General features: G+C 42.1%; 1 protein-coding gene across 5 annotated transcripts in view; it reads right to left on the bottom strand.

Moving 5' to 3' along the window:
• Positions 1-3,864: 3,864 nt before the first annotated feature.
• ARHGAP44 (Rho GTPase activating protein 44) overlaps positions 3,865-27,659 on the bottom strand; it is a 141,350-nt gene continuing 117,555 nt past the window's right edge. The window contains exons 18-23 of one of the 5 annotated variants that reach the window (XM_075279277.1): positions 25,126-25,341; positions 20,825-21,256; positions 19,000-19,133; positions 18,502-18,849; positions 18,164-18,215; positions 4,823-4,955 (exon numbers count right to left, since the gene is read on the bottom strand). In XM_075279277.1, coding sequence (XP_075135378.1) covers positions 18,208-18,215; positions 18,502-18,849; positions 19,000-19,133; positions 20,825-21,256; positions 25,126-25,341 — 1,138 coding nt within the window. In that variant the 3' untranslated portion in view covers positions 4,823-4,955; positions 18,164-18,207. Of the gene's footprint in view, positions 4,956-18,163; positions 18,216-18,501; positions 18,850-18,999; positions 19,134-20,824; positions 21,257-25,125; positions 25,342-27,659 lie in introns of all 5 variants that reach the window. The other 4 variants (XM_075279276.1, XM_075279278.1, XM_075279280.1 and 1 more) reach the window with 4 other exon arrangements.

The following is a 27,659-nucleotide window of genomic DNA, read 5'->3' as shown; positions in this document are numbered from 1 at the left end:
TGGCTACCTGCACAGTATTGTAAGCGGCCATTTTCTCGTGGCCTGTGGGCATGCACAGTCTGCTCTGCCCAAGGCCTAGAAGTTACAAGCCACCGCCAGAAGAAGAGACTGACGAATGACGCTGCTGACGAAGATGGAGGCGGCACTGGAGAGAGTTCTCTCGCAGCATTGGGACCACCCCCAGTGCAGTTTGAGCGCTGGGGCCCGCCCCCAGTGCTGCGAGAGAGCTAATTTGCTTATCGAGACAAACCGGGATTGTAGGCGAACGGTGGCGCGGAGAAGACGACGAAAGGTAGGAGACAAATAGCCTTTCTTAAAGCTATTCCAACGTGGTACCCAGAAAAATGATAGGATCCCTTTAAAAAATAATTCTAAATAATTTCTGCTGAAAAAAAAAAGTGTCCATTTTTTTTCTTTATATTAGTGAAGCGGCTTCAGCTTTATAGGGGCGAATAACTTTTAGGCCATGCAAAACTCTTCTAGGAAATTTGGGAGATTTCCAGCGACGAAAACTGCCACACACGTTGCAATAACACGTTGCAATAAAAAAAAAAATCATGCTTCAAAAAATTGGGAGTGATTTTAATTGGGTAGAAAAGATGGTTAAACGTATAAAATATTGAAAAGAATGGGCAAAAGGAAGTGGAGTATTTTTGTTAAAAATAAAATTGTAAACAAAAACAAAAATTAATCTGGAGAACTTTTTTTTTCCCATGTGTAATAACATGAATAGAGATGAGCGAACAGTAAAATATTCGATGTTCGTTATTCATTTCAAATAGCCTCTCAATATTGGACTATTCTAACGAATATGGAACCCCATTATAGTCTATGGGAGAAAATGCTTCGTTTCAGGGGAAGCCACACTTCGACTCAGGAGAGTCACCAAGTCCACTATGACACCCCAGCAAATGATGCCAACACCCTGGAATGCAACTGGGACAGCAGGGGAAGCATGTCTGGGGGCATCTAACAAGCCCAAGTCACAGTATTACCCCACTAATAATGTGGGAGATGACTTTTTCCCATAGGAATGCATTGACCAGCGTTGATTGGCCAAATGCCATACAGAGCAGCATTTGGCCAATCAACGCTGGTTCTGCCGGAGGCTCGTCTGTGAGGAGGCGGAGTCTAAAATCGGTCCACAGCAGTCTCCATTATGGTCCGATCTTAGGTATAGCAGAGTTGACACAGCTGAGATCTGACCACAATGGAGACTGTTGTGGACCAATCTTAGACTCTGCCTCCTCCGGCAGAACCAGCGTTGATTGGCCAAATGCTGTGCTCTATATGGCATTCGGCCAATCAACGCTGGTCAATGCATTCTTATGGGAAAAAGTCAGCTCCTGCATATCGCAGGCTGACAGGGATCCCGACCAGATGGAGCCCCAAAGAGCTGGGTGAGTAACATTCCCCCCTAAATAAAGGTTATCCCTAGCTAACCCTGCCTGTACATCTGTCCCTGTTTTACAGTCACATGATTCACAGTCTCACATGACCCGGATCTTAAATCGACCATTCATATAAATTGGAGGTCACCTGATTTCGGCCACCAATTACTTTTTCCTATTTTTTTTCACTGCCTCCATTGTCGTAATTCCTGTCCCACCTCCCCTGCGCAGTTATTGGTGCAAAAAACACGCCAGGGAAGGTGGGAGGGGACAGGAATTTTTAGTGCGTTTGCCTTTTGGTATCCAATTGTAATTGAATACCTCGTACGGCCTGATATTCGATCGAACGCCGTTCGCTCATCTCTACATATGAAAATTCTCATACCCAATAAAAAAAAAACCCTTAAGAACGGACGACATCATGAAAGGTTTTATTTTATACATATTTATTTTATTTTTTTTATATAAAAAAGACAACTTTTGAGCGTTGGCTCTTGGGGTAAAAGCTATGGTTAAGGACCTGTTGGTGTTACCACAGATGTGTACGCACAGATACAATATAATAATTGGCAGGATTATCACATGTTCAGACACAACATATAGGGCACTGCCCGCCCCACGTGAAATCCGTAGACCGTACACGCTGAAATACTAAAAAGTTGACGTCAGCTTTCCAGCGGTGCATATTCATGAGTCTTGGGGTGTTCCGCAGACGTGTTGCATACATGGTTGGTAGTTCTGTACAACATAGTATCACACGGATATACATGGTGCCACTAAGGTGAATATTGTGCATAAGAACCTCCATAGGTAACACATACAGGGTGGTAGGGTTGTTGGGTTTTTTTCAAAAAAATTTTGCTCGAGGCTTCAAAATTCACCGACTATTTGTAGATTTCTCCTATGACCAATGTTTTCAGACATTTTTTTCTTATATATTTTTTTAAATTCCACAAGGATTGTTCACCGTCCAAGAATTCTACACAAGTTTTCGTTCGCTCTTCCCGTCAGTCCAGGTTGAGGATGGGCGCGACGGCCGATGAGGAAGGGGACGAGTGTAGGGGAATTCACCAATTTTGTCCAATATTTATTTGTTCCAATCGGCAAGTTCACAGAAAATTCACCAGGTTTTGGCAAAGTTTGTTCACAAACGTAAAAAAAACAAAAATAAAAAAACAAAAACACAGACATGGGGGTTTCTATACGTCGTCCAACCATTGCTTGAGATAAAATGTAAACATTTCAGTGAGACAGGAAAAATAGATATAAAATTGGAGATGAGAGACGGGACCGTGGACTCTTTCTATTATTTACAAATGTTTTTTTTTTTTGGATAACGCGGCCTGATGAAGGCGCATTTTTTTCCTTCTTTACAATTATACATTAGAATCTTATATAGATAACAAATACATATATACAATAGTCAACGCCATATGCTTTTCTCTTTCCTAGAATAGACCGTTAACACCTGACCTCATACACGCACGCATACACAAGCAAAAAATTTATTAAAAAAAAAAATTATATAGCAATTTCTCCATAGATATCTATATAGAATATTATTTTTTAGAAAATATTATTTTTGTAATGAATCCCATCGACAGGTGGTAGAAACCTGACGATATCATATAGGTGATCCTTCTTATATTAAGTCTATCTTTTTAGGTAATCTGTCATTTAAAATATATACAGGCAGCATTTTTTTTTTTTAAATAGATAATATAAGGGCGACCTAAAGTTATCCCATGACGTCACGGGAAGAAAATTCTAGAAAGAAAAATCTCAATTTATTAATGTGGTCAGGAATGTTTCTAATAAAACATAAATACAACTGTGAAATGACATTATTCTATTGTTGTTTTTTAATAAAATTTGATTATTTTCAGATTTACTTAAAGGGATCCTATCACTCAGAAGGAAGTTTTTTGTCCCTAAGATGTCACAATAGCCTTAAGAAGGACTATTCTTCTTCTAACTTAAGTTGTCTTCTCTGAGCCACCGTTTCTGTAGAAATCTCGGTTTTTGACGGTATGCAAATGAGTTCTCTTGCAGCACTGGGGGCAGGCCTCAGTGCTCAAGTAGCACTGGGGGCATCCCCAATGCTACGAGAGAACTCTTCAGCGCCGCCTCCATCTTCTTCTGGAACGAGGTCTTCACCACATCTTCTTCCAGCGGTGTCTTCTAACTTCTAGGCCTCGGGTCTAGGGCAAAACTGACTGCGCATGCTCACGGCCACAAGAAAAATGGCCGCTCGCACAGTATTGTAAGCAGCCATTTTCTTGTGGCCGGCAGGCATGCGCAGTTGGCCTAGGCCCGAGGCCTAGAAGTTAGAAGACACTGCCAGAAGAAGACGCGGTGAAGACCTTGTTCCAGAAGAAGATGGAGGCGGCGCTGGAGAGTTCTCTTGTAGCATTGGGCCCGCCCCCAGTGCTGCGAGAAAACTCATTTGCATACAGAGGAAAACCAGAATTTCAAGCGAACGGTGGCGTGGAGGCAACTTATAAAAGGTAGGAGACGAATAGCTTCTCTTAAGGCTATTCCGACGAGTTAGTCAGATAGATAGGATCCCGTTAAATCAGAAATTTCTAGTAAAGAAATAATTTGGCACAACGGGTGAGTCTGGTGAGCGAGAAATTGCAATTAAAAAATGGAAATCTAATCTTAGACTTTGCAAATGCCAAATTGAAAAAAAACTTAAATGAATAAATCCCTGAATTTCTCAGATTGTTTTTTTTTCCCCACAAATAAAAAGAAACTTTCTTCGCACAAAAATGAACAAAATCAGACGCTCCTATAAAATTAACAAAACAACAGAAAACTAGAAAACTAGATTCCAAAATGTAAAAAATAAACTCTGTCCGTATTAGGAATCAATACGTCTGCAATTTAATTTATAGGAATGAAAGTCTTGACTTGGCTTCGATTTTACGTGAATTTTTTAATTTTTTTTTATTACGCAGGGTTGTCAGAACCTTCGGGAAAGAAATTTTTTAAAATTTTCAAATGGATCGAACAAAAATATCTCAACAACAAAAAAGAAAATTTCACGAAGGGTCGGAGCCTTACACGGCATCACTTATAAGATGATTTTTTTTTATTTTACAAGGACGATTAAAATTCTGGGCAAAATTTTTGTAAAAAAAAAATTGTGAAATTTCACCTCTGCGTAGAAGATATTTTATACACCGGGGTTTCGGGGACGTTTCAAATAAAGGAATTTTTTTTTTATATATTCCAGAATATTTTTTCTTTCGTGGGAAAATTAATATTTAAAGCCCTATTGCAGTAAGGCCTACAAAACAAAAGAAAGGCAAAAAACTCCTTTAACAAAGGCACCCCCTGTTAACAGCAGACCGGGGCTCATTTACATATTGGCACAAGTTTGGCTGTTGATCATGGCGGGCACAAATTGAACTTAATGTCAGAGGGCCGTGCTCTCCGATTCCTCGTCCGACTCCGTCCTGCCTTCGGCGGCCCGCCTCTGCTGTTCTTGTTTCATGGCATCACGTTTCAAGGCAGTATCGATTTCAATGAGAATAGATGGAATGTCAAAATGGATGATATCTGGAAAGCAATGGGGGGGGGGTCACAGATTAGTCATTTTTTTAATGATATGAAATTCTAGCTTTTTGGATGCATGATTTTTTTTTTAATGTGGTAACAATGGGAACGGCATTGCATGAATCCAAAGGTTAAGTTATTTTGAGTTAACGTGTCCACATAATTGGGGTTGTATTTCTTCTCTATCTGTCATGTTGGGGTACAGAACATCTACGCCTCCCCATCTATCCACCAATGAACCTTACCCTTACAGGTTAAATAATGAAAGCGTAACACTATTACGCGTACCATTACATGTCTTTTATTCTGCATTGGATACCAGTTTTCTCCTAGCAGACTATCTCAAATTTTTGGTTCCTTGAGCTGGAGGATGGAGACTAGCTGCTACAATGTCTCCTATAGACAACATATGGAGAAAGCAGCGGATTATGCTTCATAACGCTATTACACATTGAGGACATGATATAGCACTAGTGAGCAGTACTAATATGGATAAAGCCCTTGGGGTAAGATAGTAATGTACTACTACACTAGTGATCAGTACTAATATGGATAAAGCCCTTGGGGTAAGATAGTAATGTACTACTACACTAGTGATCAGTACTAATATGGATAAAGCCCTCGGGGTAAGATAGTAATGTACTACTACACTAGTGATCAGTATTAATATGGATACAGCTCTTGGGGTAAGATAGTAATGTACTACTACACTAGTGATCAGTACTAATATGGATAAAGCCCTTGGGGTAAGATAGTAATGTACTACTACACTAGTGATCAGTACAAATATGGATAAAGCCCTTGGGGTAAGATAGTAATGTACTACTACACTAGTGATCAGTACTAATATGGATAAAGCTCTTGGGGTAAGATAGTAATGTACTACTACACTAGTGATCAGTACTAATATGGATACAGCTCTTGGGGTAAGATAGTAATTTACTACTACACTAGTGATCAGTACTAATATGGATACAGCTCTTGGGGTAAGATAGTAATGTACTACTACACTAGTGATCAGTACAAATATGGATAAAGCCCTTGGGGTAAGATAGTAATGTACTACTACACTAGTGATCAGTACTAATATGGATAAAGCCCTTGGGGTAAGATAGTAATGTACTACTACGCTAGTGATCAGTACTAATATGGATACAGCTCTTGGGGTAAGATAGTAATGTACTACTACGCTAGTTATCAGTACTAATATGGATAAAGCTCTTGGGGTAAGATAGTAATGTACTACTACACTAGTGAGCAGTACTAATATGGATACAGCTCTTGGGGTAAGATAGTAATGTACTACTACACTAGTGATCAGTACAAATATGGATAAAGCCCTTGGGGTAAGATAGTAATGTACTACTACACTAGTGAGCAGTACTAATATGGATAAAGCCCTTGGGGTAAGATAGTAATGTACTACTACACTAGTGATCAGTACTAATATGGATACAGCTCTTGGGGTAAGATAGTAATGTACTACTACGCTAGTTATCAGTACTAATATGGATACAGCTCTTGGGGTAAGATAGTAATGTACTACTACGCTAGTTATCAGTACTAATATGGATAAAGCTCTTGGGGTAAGATAGTAATGTACTACTACACTAGTGATCAGTACTAATATGGATAAAGCCCTCGGGGTAAGATAGTAATGTACTACTACACTAGTGATCAGTATTAATATGGATACAGCTCTTGGGGTAAGATAGTAATGTACTACTACACTAGTGATCAGTACTAATATGGATAAAGCCCTTGGGGTAAGATAGTAATGTACTACTACACTAGTGATCAGTACAAATATGGATAAAGCCCTTGGGGTAAGATAGTAATGTACTACTACACTAGTGATCAGTACTAATATGGATAAAGCTCTTGGGGTAAGATAGTAATGTACTATTACACTAGTGATCAGTACTAATATGGATACAGCTCTTGGGGTAAGATAGTAATGTACTACTACACTAGTGATCAGTACTAATATGAATAAAGCCATTGGGGTAAGATAATAATGTACTACTACACTAGTGATCAGTACAAATATGGATAAAGCCCTTGGGGTAAGATAGTAATGTACTACTACACTAGTGAGCAGTACTAATATGGATAAAGCCCTTGGGGTAAGATAGTAATGTACTACTACACTAGTGATCAGTACTAATATGGATACAGCTCTTGGGGTAAGATAGTAATGTACTACTACGTTAGTTATCAGTACTAATATGGATACAGCTCTTGGGGTAAGATAGTAATGTACTACTACGTTAGTTATCAGTACTAATATGGATAAAGCTCTTGGGGTAAGATAGTAATGTACTACTACACTAGTGATCAGTACTAATATGGATAAAGCCCTCGGGGTAAGATAGTAATGTACTACTACACTAGTGATCAGTATTAATATGGATACAGCTCTTGGGGTAAGATAGTAATGTACTACTACACTAGTGATCAGTACTAATATGGATAAAGCCCTTGGGGTAAGATAGTAATGTACTACTACACTAGTGATCAGTACAAATATGGATAAAGCCCTTGGGGTAAGATAGTAATGTACTACTACACTAGTGATCAGTACTAATATGGATAAAGCTCTTGGGGTAAGATAGTAATGTACTACTACACTAGTGATCAGTACTAATATGGATACAGCTCTTGGGGTAAGATAGTAATGTACTACTACACTAGTGATCAGTACTAATATGAATAAAGCCATTGGGGTAAGATAATAATGTACTACTACACTAGTGATCAGTACAAATATGGATAAAGCCCTTGGGGTAAGATAGTAATGTACTACTACACTAGTGATCAGTACTAATATGGATACAGCTCTTGGGGTAAGATAGTAATGTACTACTACGCTAGTTATCAGTACTAATATGGATAAAGCTCTTGGGGTAAGATAGTAATGTACTACTACACTAGTGATCAGTACTAATATGGATAAAGCCCTCGGGGTAAGATAGTAATGTACTACTACACTAGTGATCAGTATTAATATGGATACAGCTCTTGGGGTAAGATAATAATGTACTACTACACTAGTGATCAGTACTAATATGGATAAAGCCCTTGGGGTAAGATAGTAATGTACTACTACACTAGTGATCAGTATTAATATGGATACAGCTCTTGGGGTAAGATAGTAATGTACTACTACACTAGTGATCAGTACTAATATGGATAAAGCCCTTGGGGTAAGATAGTAATGTACTACTACACTAGTGATCAGTACAAATATGGATAAAGCCCTTGGGGTAAGATAGTAATGTACTACTACACTAGTGATCAGTACTAATATGGATAAAGCTCTTGGGGTAAGATAGTAATGTACTACTACACTAGTGATCAGTACTAATATGGATACAGCTCTTGGGGTAAGATAGTTATGTACTACTACACTAGTGATCAGTACTAATATGAATAAAGCCATTGGGGTAAGATAATAATGTACTACTACACTAGTGATCAGTACAAATATGGAGAAAGCCCTTGGGGTAAGATAGTAATGTACTACTACACTAGTGAGCAGTACTAATATGGATAAAGCCCTTGGGGTAAGATAGTAATGTACTACTACACTAGTGATCAGTACTAATATGGATAAAGCCCTTGGGGTAAGATAGTAATGTACTACTACACTAGTGATCAGTACTAATATGGATACAGCTCTTGGGGTAAGATAGTAATGTACTACTACACTAGTGATCAGTACTAATATGGATACAGCTCTTGGGGTAAGATAGTAATGTACTACTACACTAGTGATCAGTACAAATATGGATAAAGCCCTTGGGGTAAGATAGTAATGTACTACTACACTAGTGATCAGTACTAATATGGATACAGCTCTTGGGGTAAGATAGTAATGTACTACTACGCTAGTGATCAGTACTAATATGGATACAGCTCTTGGGGTAAGATAGTAATGTACTACTACGCTAGTTATCAGTACTAATATGGATAAAGCTCTTGGGGTAAGATAGTAATGTACTACTACACTAGTGATCAGTACTAATATGGATACAGCTCTTGGGGTAAGATAGTAATGTACTACTACGCTAGTTATCAGTACTAATATGGATAAAGCCCTTGGGGTAAGATAGTAATGTACTACTACACTAGTGATCAGTACTAATATGGATACAGCTCTTGGGGTAAGATAGTAATGTACTACTACGCTAGTTATCAGTACTAATATGGATAAAGCTCTTGGGGTAAGATAGTAATGTACTACTACACTAGTGATCAGTACTAATATGGATAAAGCCCTCGGGGTAAGATAGTAATGTACTACTACACTAGTGATCAGTATTAATATGGATACAGCTCTTGGGGTAAGATAGTAATGTACTACTACACTAGTGATCAGTACTAATATGGATAAAGCCCTTGGGGTAAGATAATAATGTACTACTACACTAGTGATCAGTACAAATATGGATAAAGCCCTTGGGGTAAGATAGTAATGTACTACTACACTAGTGAGCAGTACTAATATGGATAAAGCCCTTGGGGTAAGATAGTAATGTACTACTACACTAGTGATCAGTATTAATATGGATACAGCTCTTGGGGTAAGATAGTAATGTACTACTACACTAGTGATCAGTACTAATATGGATAAAGCCCTTGGGGTAAGATAGTAATGTACTACTACACTAGTGATCAGTACAAATATGGATAAAGCCCTTGGGGTAAGATAGTAATGTACTACTACACTAGTGATCAGTACAAATATGGATAAAGCCCTTGGGGTAAGATAGTAATGTACTACTACACTAGTGATCAGTACTAATATGGATAAAGCTCTTGGGGTAAGATAGTAATGTACTACTACACTAGTGATCAGTACTAATATGGATACAGCTCTTGGGGTAAGATAGTAATGTACTACTACACTAGTGATCAGTACTAATATGGATACAGCTCTTGGGGTAAGATAGTAATGTATTACTACACTAGTGATCAGTACAAATATGGATAAAGCCCTTGGGGTAAGATAGTAATGTACTACTACACTAGTGAGCAGTACTAATATGGATAAAGCCCTTGGGGTAAGATAGTAATGTACTACTACACTAGTGATCAGTATTAATATGGATAAAGCTCTTGGGGTAAGATAGTAATGTACTACTACACTAGTGAGCAGTACTAATATGGATAAAGCTCTTGGGGTAAGATAGTAATGTACTACTACACTAGTGATCAGTACTAATATGGATAAAGCCCTCGGGGTAAGATAGTAATGTACTACTACACTAGTGATCAGTACTAATATGGATACAGCTCTTGGGGTAAGATAGTAATGTACTACTACACTAGTGATCAGTACTAATATGGATAAAGCCCTCGGGGTAAGATAGTAATGTACTACTACACTAGTGATCAGTACTAATATGGATACAGCTCTTGGGGTAAGATAGTAATGTACTACTACACTAGTGATCAGTACTAATATGGATAAAGCCCTTGGGGTAAGATAGTAATGTACTACTACACTAGTGATCAGTACTAATATGGATAAAGCTCTTGGGGTAAGATAGTAATGTACTACTACACTAGTGATCAGTACTAATATGGATACAGCTCTTGGGGTAAGATAGTAATGTACTACTACACTAGTGATCAGTACTAATATGAATAAAGCCATTGGGGTAAGATAATAATGTACTACTACACTAGTGATCAGTACAAATATGGATAAAGCCCTTAGGGTAAGATAGTAATGTACTACTACACTAGTGAGCAGTACTAATATGGATAAAGCCCTTGGGGTAAGATAGTAATGTACTACTACACTAGTGATCAGTACTAATATGGATAAAGCCCTTGGGGTAAGATAGTAATGTACTACTACGCTAGTGATCAGTACTAATATGGATAAAGCCCTTGGGGTAAGATAGTAATGTACTACTACGCTAGTGATCAGTACTAATATGGATAAAGCTCTTGGGGTAAGATAGTAATGTACTACTACACTAGTGATCAGTACTAATATGGATAAAGCCCTTGGGGTAAGATAGTAATGTACTACTACGCTAGTGATCAGTACTAATATGGATAAAGCCCTTGGGGTAAGATAGTAATGTACTACTACGCTAGTGATCAGTACTAATATGGATAAAGCCCTTGGGGTAAGATAGTAATGTACTACTACGCTAGTGATCAGTACTAATATGGATACAGCTCTTGGGGTAAGATAGTAATGTACTACTACACTAGTGATCAGTACTAATATGGATACAGCTCTTGGGGTAAGATAGTAATGTACTACTACACTAGTGATCAGTACAAATATGGATAAAGCCCTTGGGGTAAGATAGTAATGTACTACTACGCTAGTGATCAGTACTAATATGGATACAGCTCTTGGGGTAAGATAGTAATGTACTACTACGCTAGTGATCAGTACTAATATGGATACAGCTCTTGGGGTAAGATAGTAATGTACTACTACGCTAGTTATCAGTACTAATATGGATAAAGCTCTTGGGGTAAGATAGTAATGTACTACTACACTAGTGATCAGTACTAATATGGATACAGCTCTTGGGGTAAGATAGTAATGTACTACTACGCTAGTTATCAGTACTAATATGGATAAAGCCCTTGGGGTAAGATAGTAATGTACTACTACGCTAGTGATCAGTACTAATATGGATACAGCTCTTGGGGTAAGATAGTAATGTACTACTACGCTAGTTATCAGTACTAATATGGATAAAGCTCTTGGGGTAAGATAGTAATGTACTACTACACTAGTGATCAGTACTAATATGGATAAAGCCCTCGGGGTAAGATAGTAATGTACTACTACACTAGTGATCAGTATTAATATGGATACAGCTCTTGGGGTAAGATAGTAATGTACTACTACACTAGTGATCAGTACTAATATGGATAAAGCCCTTGGGGTAAGATAATAATGTACTACTACACTAGTGATCAGTACAAATATGGATAAAGCCCTTGGGGTAAGATAGTAATGTACTACTACACTAGTGAGCAGTACTAATATGGATAAAGCCCTTGGGGTAAGATAGTAATGTACTACTACACTAGTGATCAGTATTAATATGGATACAGCTCTTGGGGTAAGATAGTAATGTACTACTACACTAGTGATCAGTACTAATATGGATAAAGCCCTTGGGGTAAGATAGTAATGTACTACTACACTAGTGATCAGTACTAATATGGATAAAGCCCTTGGGGTAAGATAGTAATGTACTACTACGCTAGTGATCAGTACTAATATGGATAAAGCCCTTGGGGTAAGATAGTAATGTACTACTACGCTAGTGATCAGTACAAATCTGGATAAAGCCCTTGGGGTAAGATAGTAATGTACTACTACGCTAGTTATCAGTACTAATATGGATAAAGCTCTTGGGGTAAGATAGTAATGTACTACTACGCTAGTTATCAGTACTAATATGGATAAAGCTCTTGGGGTAAAATAGTAATGTACTACTACACTAGTGATCAGTACTAATATGGATAAAGCCCTTGGGGTAAGATAGTAATGTACTACTACACTAGTGATCAGTTCTAATATGGATAAAGCCCTCAGGGTAAGATAGTAATGTACTACTACACTAGTGATCAGTACTAATATGGATAAAGCCCTCGGGGTAAGATAGTAATGTACTACTACACTAGTGATCAGTACTAATATGGATAAAAGGCCGGGTTCACACGGAGTTACGTGCCGCGAGATTTGGCACGTAGACGCCGCGTGACCCTTTGCGTGCCGTACACGCTCCCATTCATTTCAATGGGAGCGGGGAGCGTATGCGCCGCGCTAGTTTGCGGCCGTGCATTTATTCACGGCCGCAAACTAGCGCGGCGCATACGCTCCCCGCTCCCATTGAAATGAATGGGAGCGTGTACGGCACGCAAAGGGTCACGCGGCGTCTACGTGCCAAATCTCGTGGCACGTAACTCCGTGTGAACCCGGCCTAAAGCCCTTGGGGTAAGATAGTAATGTACTACTACACTAGTGATCAGTACTAATATGGATACAGCTCTTGGGGTAAGATAGTAATGTACTACTACGCTAGTTATCAGTACTAATATGGATAAAGCTCTTGGGGTAAGACAGTAATGTACTACTACACTAGTGATCAGTACTAATATGGATAAAGCCCTTGGGGTAAGATAGTAATGTACTACTACACTAGTGATCAGTACAAATATGGATAAAGCCCTTGGGGTAAGATAGTAATGTACTACTACACTAGTGATCAGTACTAATATGGATAAAGCTCTTGGGGTAAGATAGTAATGTACTACTACACTAGTGATCAGTACTAATATGGATAAAGCCCTTGGGGTAAGATAGTAATGTACTACTACACTAGTGATCAGTACTAATATGGATAAAGCTCTTGGGGTAAGATAGTAATGTACTACTACACTAGTGATCAGTACTAATATGGATACAGCTCTTGGGGTAAGATAGTAATGTACTACTACACTAGTGATTAGTACTAATATGGATACAGCTCTTGGGGTAAGATAGTAATGTACTACTACACTAGTGATCAGTACAAATATGGATAAAGCCCTTGGGGTAAGATAGTAATGTACTACTACACTAGTGAGCAGTACTAATATGGATAAAGCCCTTGGGGTAAGATAGTAATGTACTACTACACTAGTGATCAGTATTAATATGGATAAAGCTCTTGGGGTAAGATAGTAATGTACTACTACACTAGTGAGCAGTACTAATATGGATAAAGCTCTTGGGGTAAGATAGTAATGTACTACTACACTAGTGATCAGTACTAATATGGATAAAGCCCTCGGGGTAAGATAGTAATGTACTACTACACTAGTGATCAGTATTAATATGGATACAGCTCTTGGGGTAAGATAGTAATGTACTACTACACTAGTGATCAGTACAAATATGGATAAAGCCCTTGGGGTAAGATAGTAATGTACTACTACACTAGTGATCAGTACTAATATGGATAAAGCTCTTGGGGTAAGATAGTAATGTACTACTACACTAGTGATCAGTACTAATATGGATACAGCTCTTGGGGTAAGATAGTAATGTACTACTACACTAGTGATCAGTACTAATATGAATAAAGCCATTGGGGTAAGATAATAATGTACTACTACACTAGTGATCAGTACAAATATGGATAAAGCCCTTGGGGTAAGATAGTAATGTACTACTACACTAGTGAGCAGTACTAATATGGATAAAGCCCTTGGGGTAAGATAGTAATGTACTACTACACTAGTGATCAGTACTAATATGGATAAAGCCCTTGGGGTAAGATAGTAATGTACTACTACGCTAGTGATCAGTACTAATATGGATAAAGCCCTTGGGGTAAGATAGTAATGTACTACTACGCTAGTGATCAGTACTAATATGGATAAAGCCCTTGGGGTAAGATAGTAATGTACTACTACGCTAGTGATCAGTACAAATCTGGATAAAGCCCTTGGGGTAAGATAGTAATGTACTACTACGCTAGTTATCAGTACTAATATGGATAAAGCTCTTGGGGTAAGATAGTAATGTACTACTACGCTAGTTATCAGTACTAATATGGATAAAGCTCTTGGGGTAAAATAGTAATGTACTACTACACTAGTGATCAGTACTAATATGGATAAAGCCCTCGGGGTAAGATAGTAATGTACTACTACACTAGTGATCAGTACTAATATGGATAAAGCCCTTGGGGTAAGATAGTAATGTACTACTACACTAGTGATCAGTACTAATATGGATACAGCTCTTGGGGTAAGATAGTAATGTACTACTACGCTAGTGATCAGTACTAATATGGATAAAGCCCTCGGGGTAAGATAGTAATGTACTACTACGCTAGTGATCAGTACTAATATGGATAAAGCCCTCGGGGTAAGATAGTAGTGTAATATTAGCTGCAGCACCATGTCAGAATGACGAGAGTCTACTCATGACTAATTTTTTTTCTCCATTTCTTGCTCTGCAGACGACTAACCTTGCCCTTAGTAGACCAACCCCCTTTAATCTGCAGGGACAGAACATTAAATGGGGAACGAGTCGGCCTTATTTGTTGATCAAAACCAAACAATCCAGCTCAACGAAACCACCTGAAATTCCCTGCACTCCTTTCCTCTTGCTCGGCTCCTCTTCCCCTGTCCATAGACCTCTATGTGCATCGTAACAGGAGCTGCCCATTTATCTCATCTCCCAAGACGGATTTAGCAGAAAATTCAGAGTGAGCAGTTTAGGAGGAAGGGGGAGGAGAAAGGAGCATTGTTCTCTGGTTTACTATAAATTCTCGCAATTGATTTATGGAAGGTTTGTTGTGAGTTAAGATTTACCCAAATCCTTGTTTGGCACAACACGCGGGCCCTACTTATTGCTGCGACTACGAGCTGACGGGTGACACTTATTAATTCGCCATCTCTTCTTTGGTTTACTTTAGAAGACACCGCTGGTCCAGTGAGCGCACAAATATTAAGGTGCAGCAGTTTCCTGGTGCTAATGGAGACAGATTTATAGTAAAGGAAATCTCCCCTGATAGATTCTTCCTATACAGAACGGTCTGTGATGTCACTATAGGGTATATACCGTCCTTAAAGGGGTTTTCTGGGCAAAAAAAAAAAATCTACTTTTTTTTTTAAATAAAAAGGTCTGTTAGTGCTATTAATGGGTTAATAATTGCACCACAATACCTTTAGCGTGTTCTGAGTAATTTCTGGCTTCCTCTGGGAGCTCCTGGCATCTTCTGCATTTGTTTACCTGCTTCCCTAGTCTATAACTCCCATGATCCCACTCTCACTCACCCCCTCCCTGTTTCCCTAGCTAGCCAGTGGACTACTAGCCCTATCTATTTACCTACTTAACTAAGCCCCAATCATACTCACCTGTCTTCTGTGTCCTGGACAGAGGCATAGCTAGCGGGGGGAAGGCAGTTGCCCCGGGCCCACTGACTCTGTGGGGCCAACCCCAGGGCCACCATTAATGCTTTACTTTTAACTAGATTGGTGTCCAGTTGGTCATGTTCGCCCCCCTGTGCTCAACCCCTGGTCCTGGAGATCAGTGTCTTCGGTGCTGCCGGCATCTTCTTCTGTGACCTACTTGCGCATGCGCGGTATGCGCTCATCGCTTCTGTCTGCAACTGTACAATAAAGCTGTATTGTGCAGGCACCGGCAGAAGAGGAGGAAGTGACGCTTCCTACCAGAAGACTGAAGATAGGCAAGTATGAAGGGGGGGGGGTTTGGTGAAGCTTTGTTCCAAAAATGGGGAAATGGAACATCACCAGATCATCAGAAAATGTGCCTGGGGTGGTCGTGTGACTGCTCCAAGAATACAGGTATTTTTTGATTTTTTTAAATGACGCCAATTAGAAGTTAGACGGGGGGAGGGGCTTTAGTTTAGGGACTGATTTTAAATTTATGCCGGACAACCCCTTTAAGTTTCTGCACATAGGTGATAATAATTCCTGCAGTGGAACAGACCAAGAGGAGATTTTTTGGTAACAACTAGGATTGAGCCGATCTTGAGATTTCAGGATCGATTTTAAAATCCGATTTCTGATCATTTTCCAGCCGATCCCGATTGTGAAATTTGTTCTATCCGATCTTTCCCGATCCCGATTGCTCAACCCTAGTAACAACTGGCTTGCAGGGCAACATTTTATTTTATTAGGCAACATAGCTCCTGTTTGGATAATGTGTATTTTTGGACGTGACCCGTCTGTTCTCAGATAAAACCTGTCTGATCTGTACACCTAGCACATGCAGTGACGATACAGGTGACGTCATCTCCATGCCCTCTGACATCATGGATGGAATAATGTTTCTTCCTCAGGGATTCTACTTGTATGATTTTTGTTATAATGAAGTATCTAGCGTGTATTCCTACAACTTTCTATTAAAGGGGTTGTCCAGGAACAAAAAAACATGTCTGTCTTCCAAAAACATCTCCACTCCTGCCTACATGTCTGCTTCTGGTGTTGGAGAACTGAAGGAACCCGAGCTGCAATGTTGCACGAAACTGGTGGACTGTTTTTGGAAATGGGCAGCCATGTTTTCTAACCCTTTGTGGCCCCTAAATTCAGCACCTCTAGTACGTGTGTATACCAACAACAAGTGATACTACGACCAACACAACGCCAAAAAAGACCCAGACATCTGTCTCACCGACACGGCTAACTACACAAAGCCTTCAACAACCAACGGAACGACCAAAACATCTGGAAACAAGGGGTAGAACGTTACAGAGCATCCCAATAGGGTCCTTGCATTGGTGGACAAGCGTTAAAAGAGACCAAGCCATGCAGTTTTTGGGCTTGCAGACTCATGCGAAGGCTGCCGCCGGTGGGAGTGTTAGTGCTGGGGTGGTACATATAGCCGTCAGGGGTCCGTCTCAATGTTCCAGAAATCCCCCCAAGAAATCTATAGGCATATTAAATTGAACTCTCTTGAAAATGAACACGCCACAGTATAAAGCGGTGCCATGTATGACCGTGAACTTACAGTGGATGGTCAGCGTATAACGTGTTCATTTTCAAAAAGTCTCAAGGAAAACTCAAAAATGTTGACATTGGGACTCTCTTTGTGACAGCTATGTGTAAAAAGCATTGACCGAGGACGGGAAATAGGCAACGGTGTAGCAGTGATGGGCAACCAAATCTGACTAGAGGGCCCTAGCTAGATGAAGAACGCCCTCTAACACAAGCACAAGAGACCCAAAAATACCTGTAAGTTGTCGAGAGGGTGCCCAGATAACGCACAAAAATTGGGAGCAAATTTTGGCAAAGATTTTTGAAATTTAGAATTTAACATAATTTTTTTGTTCCGAGCTTGAGTTTTCTTCTATAGTCAAGTCACATCCAGAGGTGGGAAATCCAACATGTCGGTGGAGAGTCGGGACACCCCTTTACACATCTAAGGGTCCAGGATGTTTGGGATTTAGCTTTGGATGTGACTGGAGTATAAGACGTGCCGTAACATTATATGGAAATTTAAACTGTGAAACGATCTAAAAAAGTTGGAGCTTTTCTTTCTATTCGAAGCAGACAAAAAAGATATGGAAACATGATGAACTGTGCGTGTGCTAGAGAGGACGCAATGACAAGGGGGGTCCGTACAATAGTTACACTTTGGTTGCTCAAGACTACTGGTAGCGTATGGTCAAGGTGGGTGTGAAACGGTTGGAGCTCCAGCTTACCGGGAGATTCCCCCTCACACATATCCAACACAGCGCCACTCACGTCAAACGGCTGCGAGGAAACGGGAAGGGAGAACGAGGGGGAGACAAAGGGAACACAACAGAAAAAGAAAAAACAAAAAAAACAAAAACAAAACGCTTAGTGCTACTTTGTTGGTGGGAGATGGACAGTGAAAATAAATAAATGGGCATTTTAAAAAAAAAAAAAAAAAAATTTTTAAATCAAATTATTTCAAAAAGTTGGCATTTCATTTCCTCCCTTAAATCTAAAACAAAGTTGTGATATAATATTTAGAAATAGATATTGGGAGACACACATGCCAACGTGGACTACTTACCTGTAGACATACTATCTCCGGGAGACAAGCCATCTAAGATACTGTTCTCTGAAGACTGAGGACTGGAAGCAGACTGACTCGTGGGAGGCTGTGGAGGGGGGAGTGAGGGTCTCTGTCTTGGTTTAGGAGTAGGACGGGATTTTGTTAAAGTGCTGGTCACCGGAGGAGGAGACGCAAGGCTGGGCGTCAAAGCGAGGGAACCTTGGTAGTTGAGTCCATAGGGTGAAGGGGTGCTAGGAGGGGTTGGGGAAAGACTGACGGGAGAAGGTTGACCCGTTGACTGATCTGACACTGCCCCTGTCTGAGTGTACGTGATTTTGGGTGGAACAGGTGCTAGTTTCTTAGACACTATGGACAGAACAAAAAGAGTTTGTTATAGAAGGTCAACATTGTCCAATCACAATGGCATGAGTCTACTGGGTCTATATAGTTCAGCATGGAGAGGACCATCTTACGTCATCCTCCACCACTACCTACCAAGCGGCATCTGAAATGTACCTTTCCTAAGAGAATGAGGACTTTGCTCGGTCGATAGCTGGTTCAGCCCCATTCCGCCTGCAGACACCATATGACCAGTGCTAGGACTTCCCTTTGGCCCAGATACAGGAGAAAGCTCCTTCCCTTTCAATGTACTGCAAAATAAAATCGCAAGCTTCGTAAAAAGAGAGACTCGGAATTCTTGTATTTTTAGACATGATCAAGTCAATTTTTTTAAGACATCTCAACTACTGGATCTTGCGCTACAAATACCAGATTCAATAAACCTTTAAAAGATCTAAAAAATTTCCAATCAGAATGGACAATTTGGGTAGATCAATACGGCCCCGACTGAATGACAATCATGTTAGAGAACGTATCTACAATGTGTTGCAAAGTCTACGGCTCGACCACTACGTTCTACAGAAGATACAAGTGAGATTCTAGACCCATTCGTCTTAAGCTTGCGTTTGTCCACCTCAAAGGGCACGTGTCCCTCATCTTTGATAGGACGTAGTACAGATTCCCAAACCTAAACTAATGGGAGCAATAGTACCCACTACAGTGTGCACCTAGATGAATCCCTCTCCAACTACAGCGTGGACCTAGAGTAGAAATCCCTCTCCAGCTCCTGAGGGACAAGACTCTTCCTGAGAACGTAGAGGAGCAGAGGCGACAAGTTGTCTTCCATCCCCAACCACCATTTTTCAGAACTATTTAATAGGTTCCGTTGTGCCCTTTAGTTCTAAGTGTAATAGGATATCTATAATGTAAAATCTAACACACCAGAGGGGGCCCATACAAAACAATTCTGCTCCAAGACCCTGTACACTCGTAAGAGCCTTCTATGGACTATATCCTGTATCTCCTGGCCATGACTCATTGACAGTCCCTTTTGGATTAGGGCACCCATACTATGCCCTATCAAAGATGGACTTGTGGGAGCAATGGTGCCTATTAAAAGGTTCTGTTCAATTTTTTTTTTTGTTTAGATGGTTCTCCCAAAAATAATCTGTTCACCACTTGTGCCACTGCTTGGGCGCCAAGTGATCTGCAGAGAAACCAGGTAGACAAGGCTTAATTCCACGGCAGTGCCTCCATAGGGCCTGAGAAGTAATGGGGTGTCCTATGGGGGAGCACAGAAGCTGTTCTTGTATAAAAGTCTGAATGAAACAGGTCCTGGTCAGCATCTCCTGCTCTGGAGGACCTGTCCTGTCCTCTATTATACAGAGGAGCCACTGATTTAAGTGGACACTGTGTAATACTTTATTTCTCCTGCGGAGGTGCTGCAGGGTAGTGGAACACTTTATAGCTTGCCTACACCTGATCTCATGTCCTTAGACCCCTCCCCATTATAGACTTGCCTACAGAACTCCTACACAAGTTGGGCAGATTCGTCTACTCGTCTTTGATGCCCAAAGCAAAAAGTTACATTGTTTTGAAATATTTCCTACAAATTGTCATCTTATATGAAACAAAGTAACCTGAAGACTCTAAGGCTCGTGTTTCTACATTGTAACTTTGGTTTTTCTGTTCATGTTTCAGAATGAGAGGTTGCCATTCATCTTTACGGGGCTGACTCATGCCGTTGAGTCATTTCATCCCCTTTCCTTCATCCTTGGTGGATATTTTAAGCTTCACAAGGCCCTTGAGGGGATTTGATGCAGCTTTAAAATGAAGCCACCGAAAAACTGCTGAATCCCTCTCTGCCGTTTGGATGATTACCTGGCAATGCGTATATTGTTTCAGATTTATTTTTTTTTAGCAAGTCTTTCAATGCAACATCCTTTCCCATGGAGCTGCAGTTTTTTTTACAATGACATATATCAAACCTGTATTGAATTACCTAGTCAGCTTGTTTCCCTTGTCTCGAGCGCAGGAACAGCTGAGCCACGGGGGCGAGGCTGACATAGTGGGAAGGTTAGGGGTACCAGATGGGTCGGGTTTGGTTAGGACGAGTGGGGTTTTGATGTAGAGTGGTGAAACGTTAGGCTCAGAAGCGTGAGGATCAGTCAGGGAGCTTTGCTTAGTGAGGTGTAAAAAGCAAGGTTTGGGGTTGGAGTTTATGTCAAGCTTTGGAGGGGAAGGAGGCAAAGTTTGGCTGTAGCCGGACCACCGAAAGGTGGAGGTGGCATCAGGCTTGGCAGATGGTGGAGCTTTTGGAGGGTGAGGATGGAGGGAAGGATGCTGTGAGCTGGGGTACGAAAGGGGTCTGTCTTCTTCAGGGGAAGGATAGTTGTAACAGGTATCCGACCACTGGGGCGAGATCTCATCTCCGCTGTACTCGATGGATGGGGAGGGGCGGAGGTAAAAGGAACACAGGAACAACAAAATAAAAAAAAAAAATAGAAACAAAGAAGACAAGAGCAAAAATATTTGTACATGGAAGAACCCAACAAGAGAGTAAAAATGTGGTCATGAAATGCGAAACGTGAGGAGGTCATAAAAAATCTGCAAGGAAAGCCATTCGCTCTGCAGGGAACGGGAAGGTGGAGTGCGGAGGTTTCATGTCAAGGGCAGCCACAGATGGTCAACACTCACAAACACACAGATGACTGGAGGAGAGCGAAAGACACAACACCACGACACATGCAATGTCCGGACGACACAGACGACACAGTGACACATAGGCAGGGTTCTTTTTATGTCCACAACTATTTTTCGCCAAGATTAAGCGATGGCTGATAGAAGTCACAGGTTTTATTTGGTTAATAGATGGAATATTAGAAAGAAAAAGATGTATCCGAAATCTTACAGCTCCGAATCCCACAGTATAAATCTACATATAATGCTTTGCATACGTTTATGCTCCAGAGCTGCATTCAGAGTTCTGCTGGCTCCTTGTTAGCGCTCGAGATGTTCCAGTAAGAACTGTGAAGGCGGCCTTTGTAGGACATGATGTCGCTCAAGGTCAGATACGGTAAAGTCAATGTGAACATGATCATACTGGAGAGGCTAAGTCTCCGTGTCCTGTGTATAACAACTTTATTCAATAGAAATGCAGGAAAATGGAACTAATTCTCGTCAGGTTAAAGTTGCAGGAGGGTTGAAATCCAATTTATGTTACGAAATGAATGGATGTAAAGAATAATTCTAAAAACGGATAGTAACTCCCGTGTACCCTCTACCTTATTGGTTGTGAACTTGTCAAGTCTCAATAGAGGCGGCCAAGTCATAGACTCGTAGAGCGTAGACTCATCCTAACCCGCACCTTCTCTCCATTTTACTCATGTCAAAGTCATCTAAAGCCACAACTCTAACTCTATGCTGTATCTGTGGTCAGACGAGTAACTGGCTCATCATGGGGTTGTCTTGGTTTCCGTCTTTGGCCACCAAAATAACCATGGATGCCATGCTAGTCTGGGAATCAACTCTGATGAAACTGCTGGCGTGTCCAATGGTAGAGTCCAAGACTCTCACGTCTTCCTTCTCTTTACAGTGTCTTGCGCTTCTGTACCACATGACCGCTACTTGGACTCTCTAAATCAGGGGTCAGCGATCTCTGGGACTTCAGGCATATCTACCTGGCACAGGGGTCTCTCAGCTTTAGGAGGGGTAAGGATGGGGTGCGACATTGTCGGGGACCTTGAAGCAAGTGTAGAAGTATAATATGGCAGCAGAACACACAGGAGTCCTGGGTTCGAATCCTGCCAAGGGCGAGTTTGTATGTTTTCCCCGTGTTCTGTGGGTTTCCTCCAGGTACTCTGGTTTAATCCCACACTCCAAAGACATCCTGATAGGGAGCCCTATATAGTGACGACAATGTGCCCGCACTATACAAGTCAGAGAATTAAAGGGATCGATTTCTGGTCCACACATAAGATGCGGTAACATTTAGCAGGTCCGAATGCTGGTCATGTGGTACAAAGCAGATCACTATAAGAGGACCTGTACTATATAGGACCAATGTATAAATAAATTGTGTGAGCCCTTCTTTAACTTTAAGGTCAAACCCTGCAGATAAAGACGTTTATAGACGTTATATCCAATATCCCGCTCTGCCAAGTGTCCTAAAAGCTGCGATAGGAGGATCTGTTTGCAAAATCCTCAAACTTAGAAACCTTGTTGCTCCGGACATGGAGGATACATTAAGTCGTTGTGTCCGGTGAGTGAAATCCGCAAACAGCATCTCGTATCTCGGCTCCCTCTGTCCCCCGTGTGTAAGTGGAATATCGGGGTGCTCTGCAGTCTCCTTACAGACGTCGAGCCTATGACTACAGATGATAGCGGGTGAGTCTTGTTAGCAGGGGAGGTTATGGGGTGAGATGACCGGTTAACAATCCAATGTGTCTGTGGATTAGATATCGCTTACTAAAAAGAAGCCGCAGCAGCGTTAGACCATGAGTCAGCCACAAAGCAGATGAGTCCGGGCCACACGTACGCCAAAGCTGAATGAGATTGCTGATCGTGCAGGCCGCTTTTAGGTCATAAATAATGGAGAGACCTCAGTGATCAGAAAAAATGGCTGCCCTGTACCCTCAGGACGTCTCATTGACTGCAACCAAATCTAAAGACATTGGGGAGAATTTACTATTCCATCTGCACCAGAACACTCACGTTGCTTTGGCTCATCTTTGACGCTCGGCCTTTGTTTGCACCAAAGATTCGCCACTTTGTCATTTTCCCGATTCCGTGCCACGTGATACGTTGTGATACGTGGACGGGGCAAGGATCAAGACAGGTTAGGAAAGCCTCGGCCTGGAATTAGGAGGAGCCTCTTAATAATCCCAGGACCTCCGCCATCGGCGTACAGAATATTAAAGGGATTCTACCATTACAATCAAATCTTTTCTAGCTAACACGTCGGAATAGCCATAAGAAAGTCTATTCGTCTCCTACCTTTAGCTGTCTTCTCCGCGCCGCCGTTCGGTAGAAATCCTGGTTTTCGTCAGTATGCAAATGAGTTCTCTTGCAGCACTGGGGGCGGGCCCAAGCGCTCATACAGCACTGGGGGCGTCCCCAATGCTGCGAGAGAACTCTCCAGCGCCGCCTCCATCTTCTTCAGGAACGGCCTCTCTGCGCGTCATCTTCTGGCGTTGGGCGTCAAACTTCTAGGCCTCGGGCCTCAGGCAGAGCCGACTGTGCATGCCCACAGGCCACAAGAAAAATGGCTGCTAACACAGTAAGTAAGCGGCCATTTTCTTGTGGTCTGTGGGCATGCGCGGTCGGCTCTGCCCGAGGCCTAGAAGTTTGAAGCCACCGCGCGAAGAGGCTGTTCCTGAAGAAGATGGAGGCGGCGGCGCTCTATCGCAGCATTGGCAACGCCCCCGGTGCTGTTTGAGCACCGGGGTCCGCCCCCAGTGCTGCGAGAGAGCTCATTTGCATACTGATGAAAACCGGGATTTTTACCAAACGGCGGCGCGGAGAAGACATCTAAAGGTTGGAGAAGAATAGCTTTTCTTAAGGCTATTCCTACATGTGATCGAGAAAAAAATTGATTTTAATGGTAGAATCCCCTTAAGATTGATGCATGATTGCTGGTCCTAATAGATTCCTGACGTTGTATCTGATCTTTCCTTAGACTTTATGGACTCTTTATGTTACTGGGGTCTTCTCACCACTCAACTAAAGCATAGCTCAACTTCTGATCAGGGTCCCCTCATCACTGCCACAGTCATGGCGGTCCAACAGGTAAATCATTTTTCCTAGTTAGAACAAAATTGGCAATGGTATAGACTATCTCGGACAACCCCATTAATATAGTAGTAGACAATACTTGGCGCAGACACTGAACAAGCAGGAACTGCAATGAAACAGAAAGGGCCTAAGATTGTAGAGAAACAGCGCCACCCTTGTCCGGTGGCTGTGCCAGGTATTGCAGGTGCAGCCTGTAATATAATGACCAATGGTTGAGCTGTGCTTTATATCTGTATCACAAGGCGCTCTTATTACTCCGGGAGGCACCGAAGAGACTTTCTGGGGGGGGGATGAACATCAATACATCAGGGACAAAAGGATCTTTTTTTCCTCTCGAAGAGGAAAAAACTGAACTAAACGTTGACCAAAAAATGGATTAGGAGGGTCATAAAATTGCGGAATGAGCTCATAATGAACCTAAAAGCGGTCTTGGGGTAGAGAAGGAAACGTTACGGAGGGCGGGTCGGCTCAAAGCAAAGCTGTGGTGATGTTGGTTGGTAGAGATCTTACCTTGTCCTCTCGGGACCTGGCTGGGAGCCGCTACTGGGAGGAGTGGGGGAGGGAGACTCTACGGACAGGTCGGGATTTGGTGACTGAGGTGTGGCTGCGGTATCGAGCGGAGGAGGAGCAGGGGGCTGAATGGCGGGCGGGGTGGAGGGGCCTTTGCGGACTAAAGAAGAACCGCGGCGGGCAACCCAAGAGGTGTCCATCACCCTGACGCCCATGCTATGGGGGGAATACAAAGACATCTGCTTACCATCTCTACAAGGGAGGTTAAAGAAAGAGAGAGACTGAGCCAAAAAACACTGAACAACATGGCGCCCCCCATAGGAGGGGAACGGAGGACAAACAGAAGCAAAAATAAGGTTAAAACATCACAGTCATAATACATACATCAGTATTGGAAGCGGAGAGCCATCGGCCATAGCACACCCTCTCTGCCGGAGGTATAGACCGCCACCTATAGCCCCTGTATAGCGTCAGAATGGGGCGGTGTATACGGCTATTCATCAGTTATATAGCCGGGAACTGGAGTGAGAGCGAGTGTTATACCCAATGATTCCTGATACATTAACCCTACACATTGTGTGACATAATGGGGGGTAATAAAGACACAAAACACACAAAAAAGACAATTCAGTAACAACTATAGACAACAGTGAGAGGTCAATGTCTACACGACCCCCAACCAGAGCGTTGGGTTACCATGAAGTGCCTGGACTGGATGTCTAGCCATAGGACCGATTCTGCTGCAGATTCACCCGGGGCAAAATCCACAGAAAGTCCACATTCATATCAATATGGGGGGTGTCTGAAGTGTAAATTTACCTCCATGGGCGCTCATCCTGACCCCACTGTCTAAGGGTAACCTGGCCAGAACCAGAGTAAACCAAAACACCACCTTGTCAGTATATCAGATGGGGATATAATACAATGCCGCAGCGAGGCCTCAATTGTCTCAAGAGGTCGTGGTGGTTTTGGCCAAGTCGAAACAATAGGAGGTCGCCATAACGTCTTCAATGTTTCCAGGGAATCTTGTCATGAACAGAATACAGGCTGCCATTGACAGAGTACAGGCTGCCATTGACAGAGTACAGGCTGCCGTATACAGAGTACAGGCTGCCATTGACAGAGTACAGGCTGCCGTATACAGAGTACAGGCTGCCGTATACAGAGTACAGGCTGCCATTGACAGAGTACAGGCTGCCGTATACAGAGTACAGGCTGCCGTATACAGAGTACAGGCTGCCGTATACAGAGTACAGGCTGCCATTGACAGAGTACAGGCTGCCATTGACAGAGTACAGGCTGCCGTATACAGAGTACAGGCTGCCGTATACAGAGTACAGGCTGCCATTGACAGAGTACAGGCTGCCATTGACAGAGTACAGGCTGCCGTATACAGAGTACAGGCTGCCATCAACAGAATACAGGCTGCCATCGACAGAATACAGGCTGCCATCGACAGAGTACAGGCTGCCATACACAACAGAGCACAGGCTGCCATTGACAGAGTACAGGCTGCCATATACAGAGTACAGGCTGCCATACACAACAGAGCACAGGCTGCCATATACAGAGTACAGGCTGCCATCGACAGAGTACAGGCTGCCATTCACAATAGAGTAAAGGCTGCCATTGACAGAGTACAGGCTGCCATAGACAGAACACAGGCTGCCATAGACAGAGTACAGGCTGCCATATATAGAGTACAGGCTGCCATTGACAGAGTACAGGCTGCCATTGACAGAGTACAGGCTGCCATTGACAGAGTACAGGCTGCCATATACAGAGTACAGGCTGCCATATACAGAGTACAGGCTGCCATATATAGAGTACAGGCTGCCATATACAGAGTACAGGCTGCCATATATAGAGTACAGGCTGCCATATACAGAGTACAGGCTGCTATAGACAGAGTACAGGCTGCCATTGACAGAACACAGGCTGCCATTCACAATAGAGTACAGGCTGCCATATACAGAGTACAGGCTGCTATAGACAGAGTACAGGCTGCCATTGACAGAGTACAGGCTGCCATATACAGAGTACAGGCTGCCATTGACAGAGTACAGGCTGCCATCGACAGAGTACAGGCTGCCATTGACAGAGTACAGGCTGCCATCGACAGAGTACAGGCTGCCATATACAGAGTACAGGCTGCCATCGACAGAATACAGGCTGCTATCGACAGAGTACAGGCTGCCATTGACAGAGTACAGGCTGCCATATACAGAGTACAGGCTGCCATATACAGAGTACAGGCTGCCATATATAGAGTACAGGCTGCCATACACAACAGAGCACAGGCTGCCATATACAGAGTACAGGCTGCCATTCACAATAGAGTAAAGGCTGCCATTGACAGAGTACAGGCTGCCATAGACAGAACACAGGCTGCCATAGACAGAGTACAGGCTGCCATATACAGAGTACAGGCTGCCATATACAGAGTACAGGCTGCCATAGACAGAATACAGGCTGCCATTGACAGAGTACAGGCTGCCATTCACAATAGAGTACAGGCTGCCATATACAGAGTA

The sequence above is a fragment of the Leptodactylus fuscus genome, chromosome 6 (assembly GCF_031893055.1).
Source record: "Leptodactylus fuscus isolate aLepFus1 chromosome 6, aLepFus1.hap2, whole genome shotgun sequence".
Lineage (NCBI taxonomy): Eukaryota > Metazoa > Chordata > Amphibia > Anura > Leptodactylidae > Leptodactylus > Leptodactylus fuscus.
This window is presented reverse-complemented; position numbering and strand designations above follow the sequence as displayed.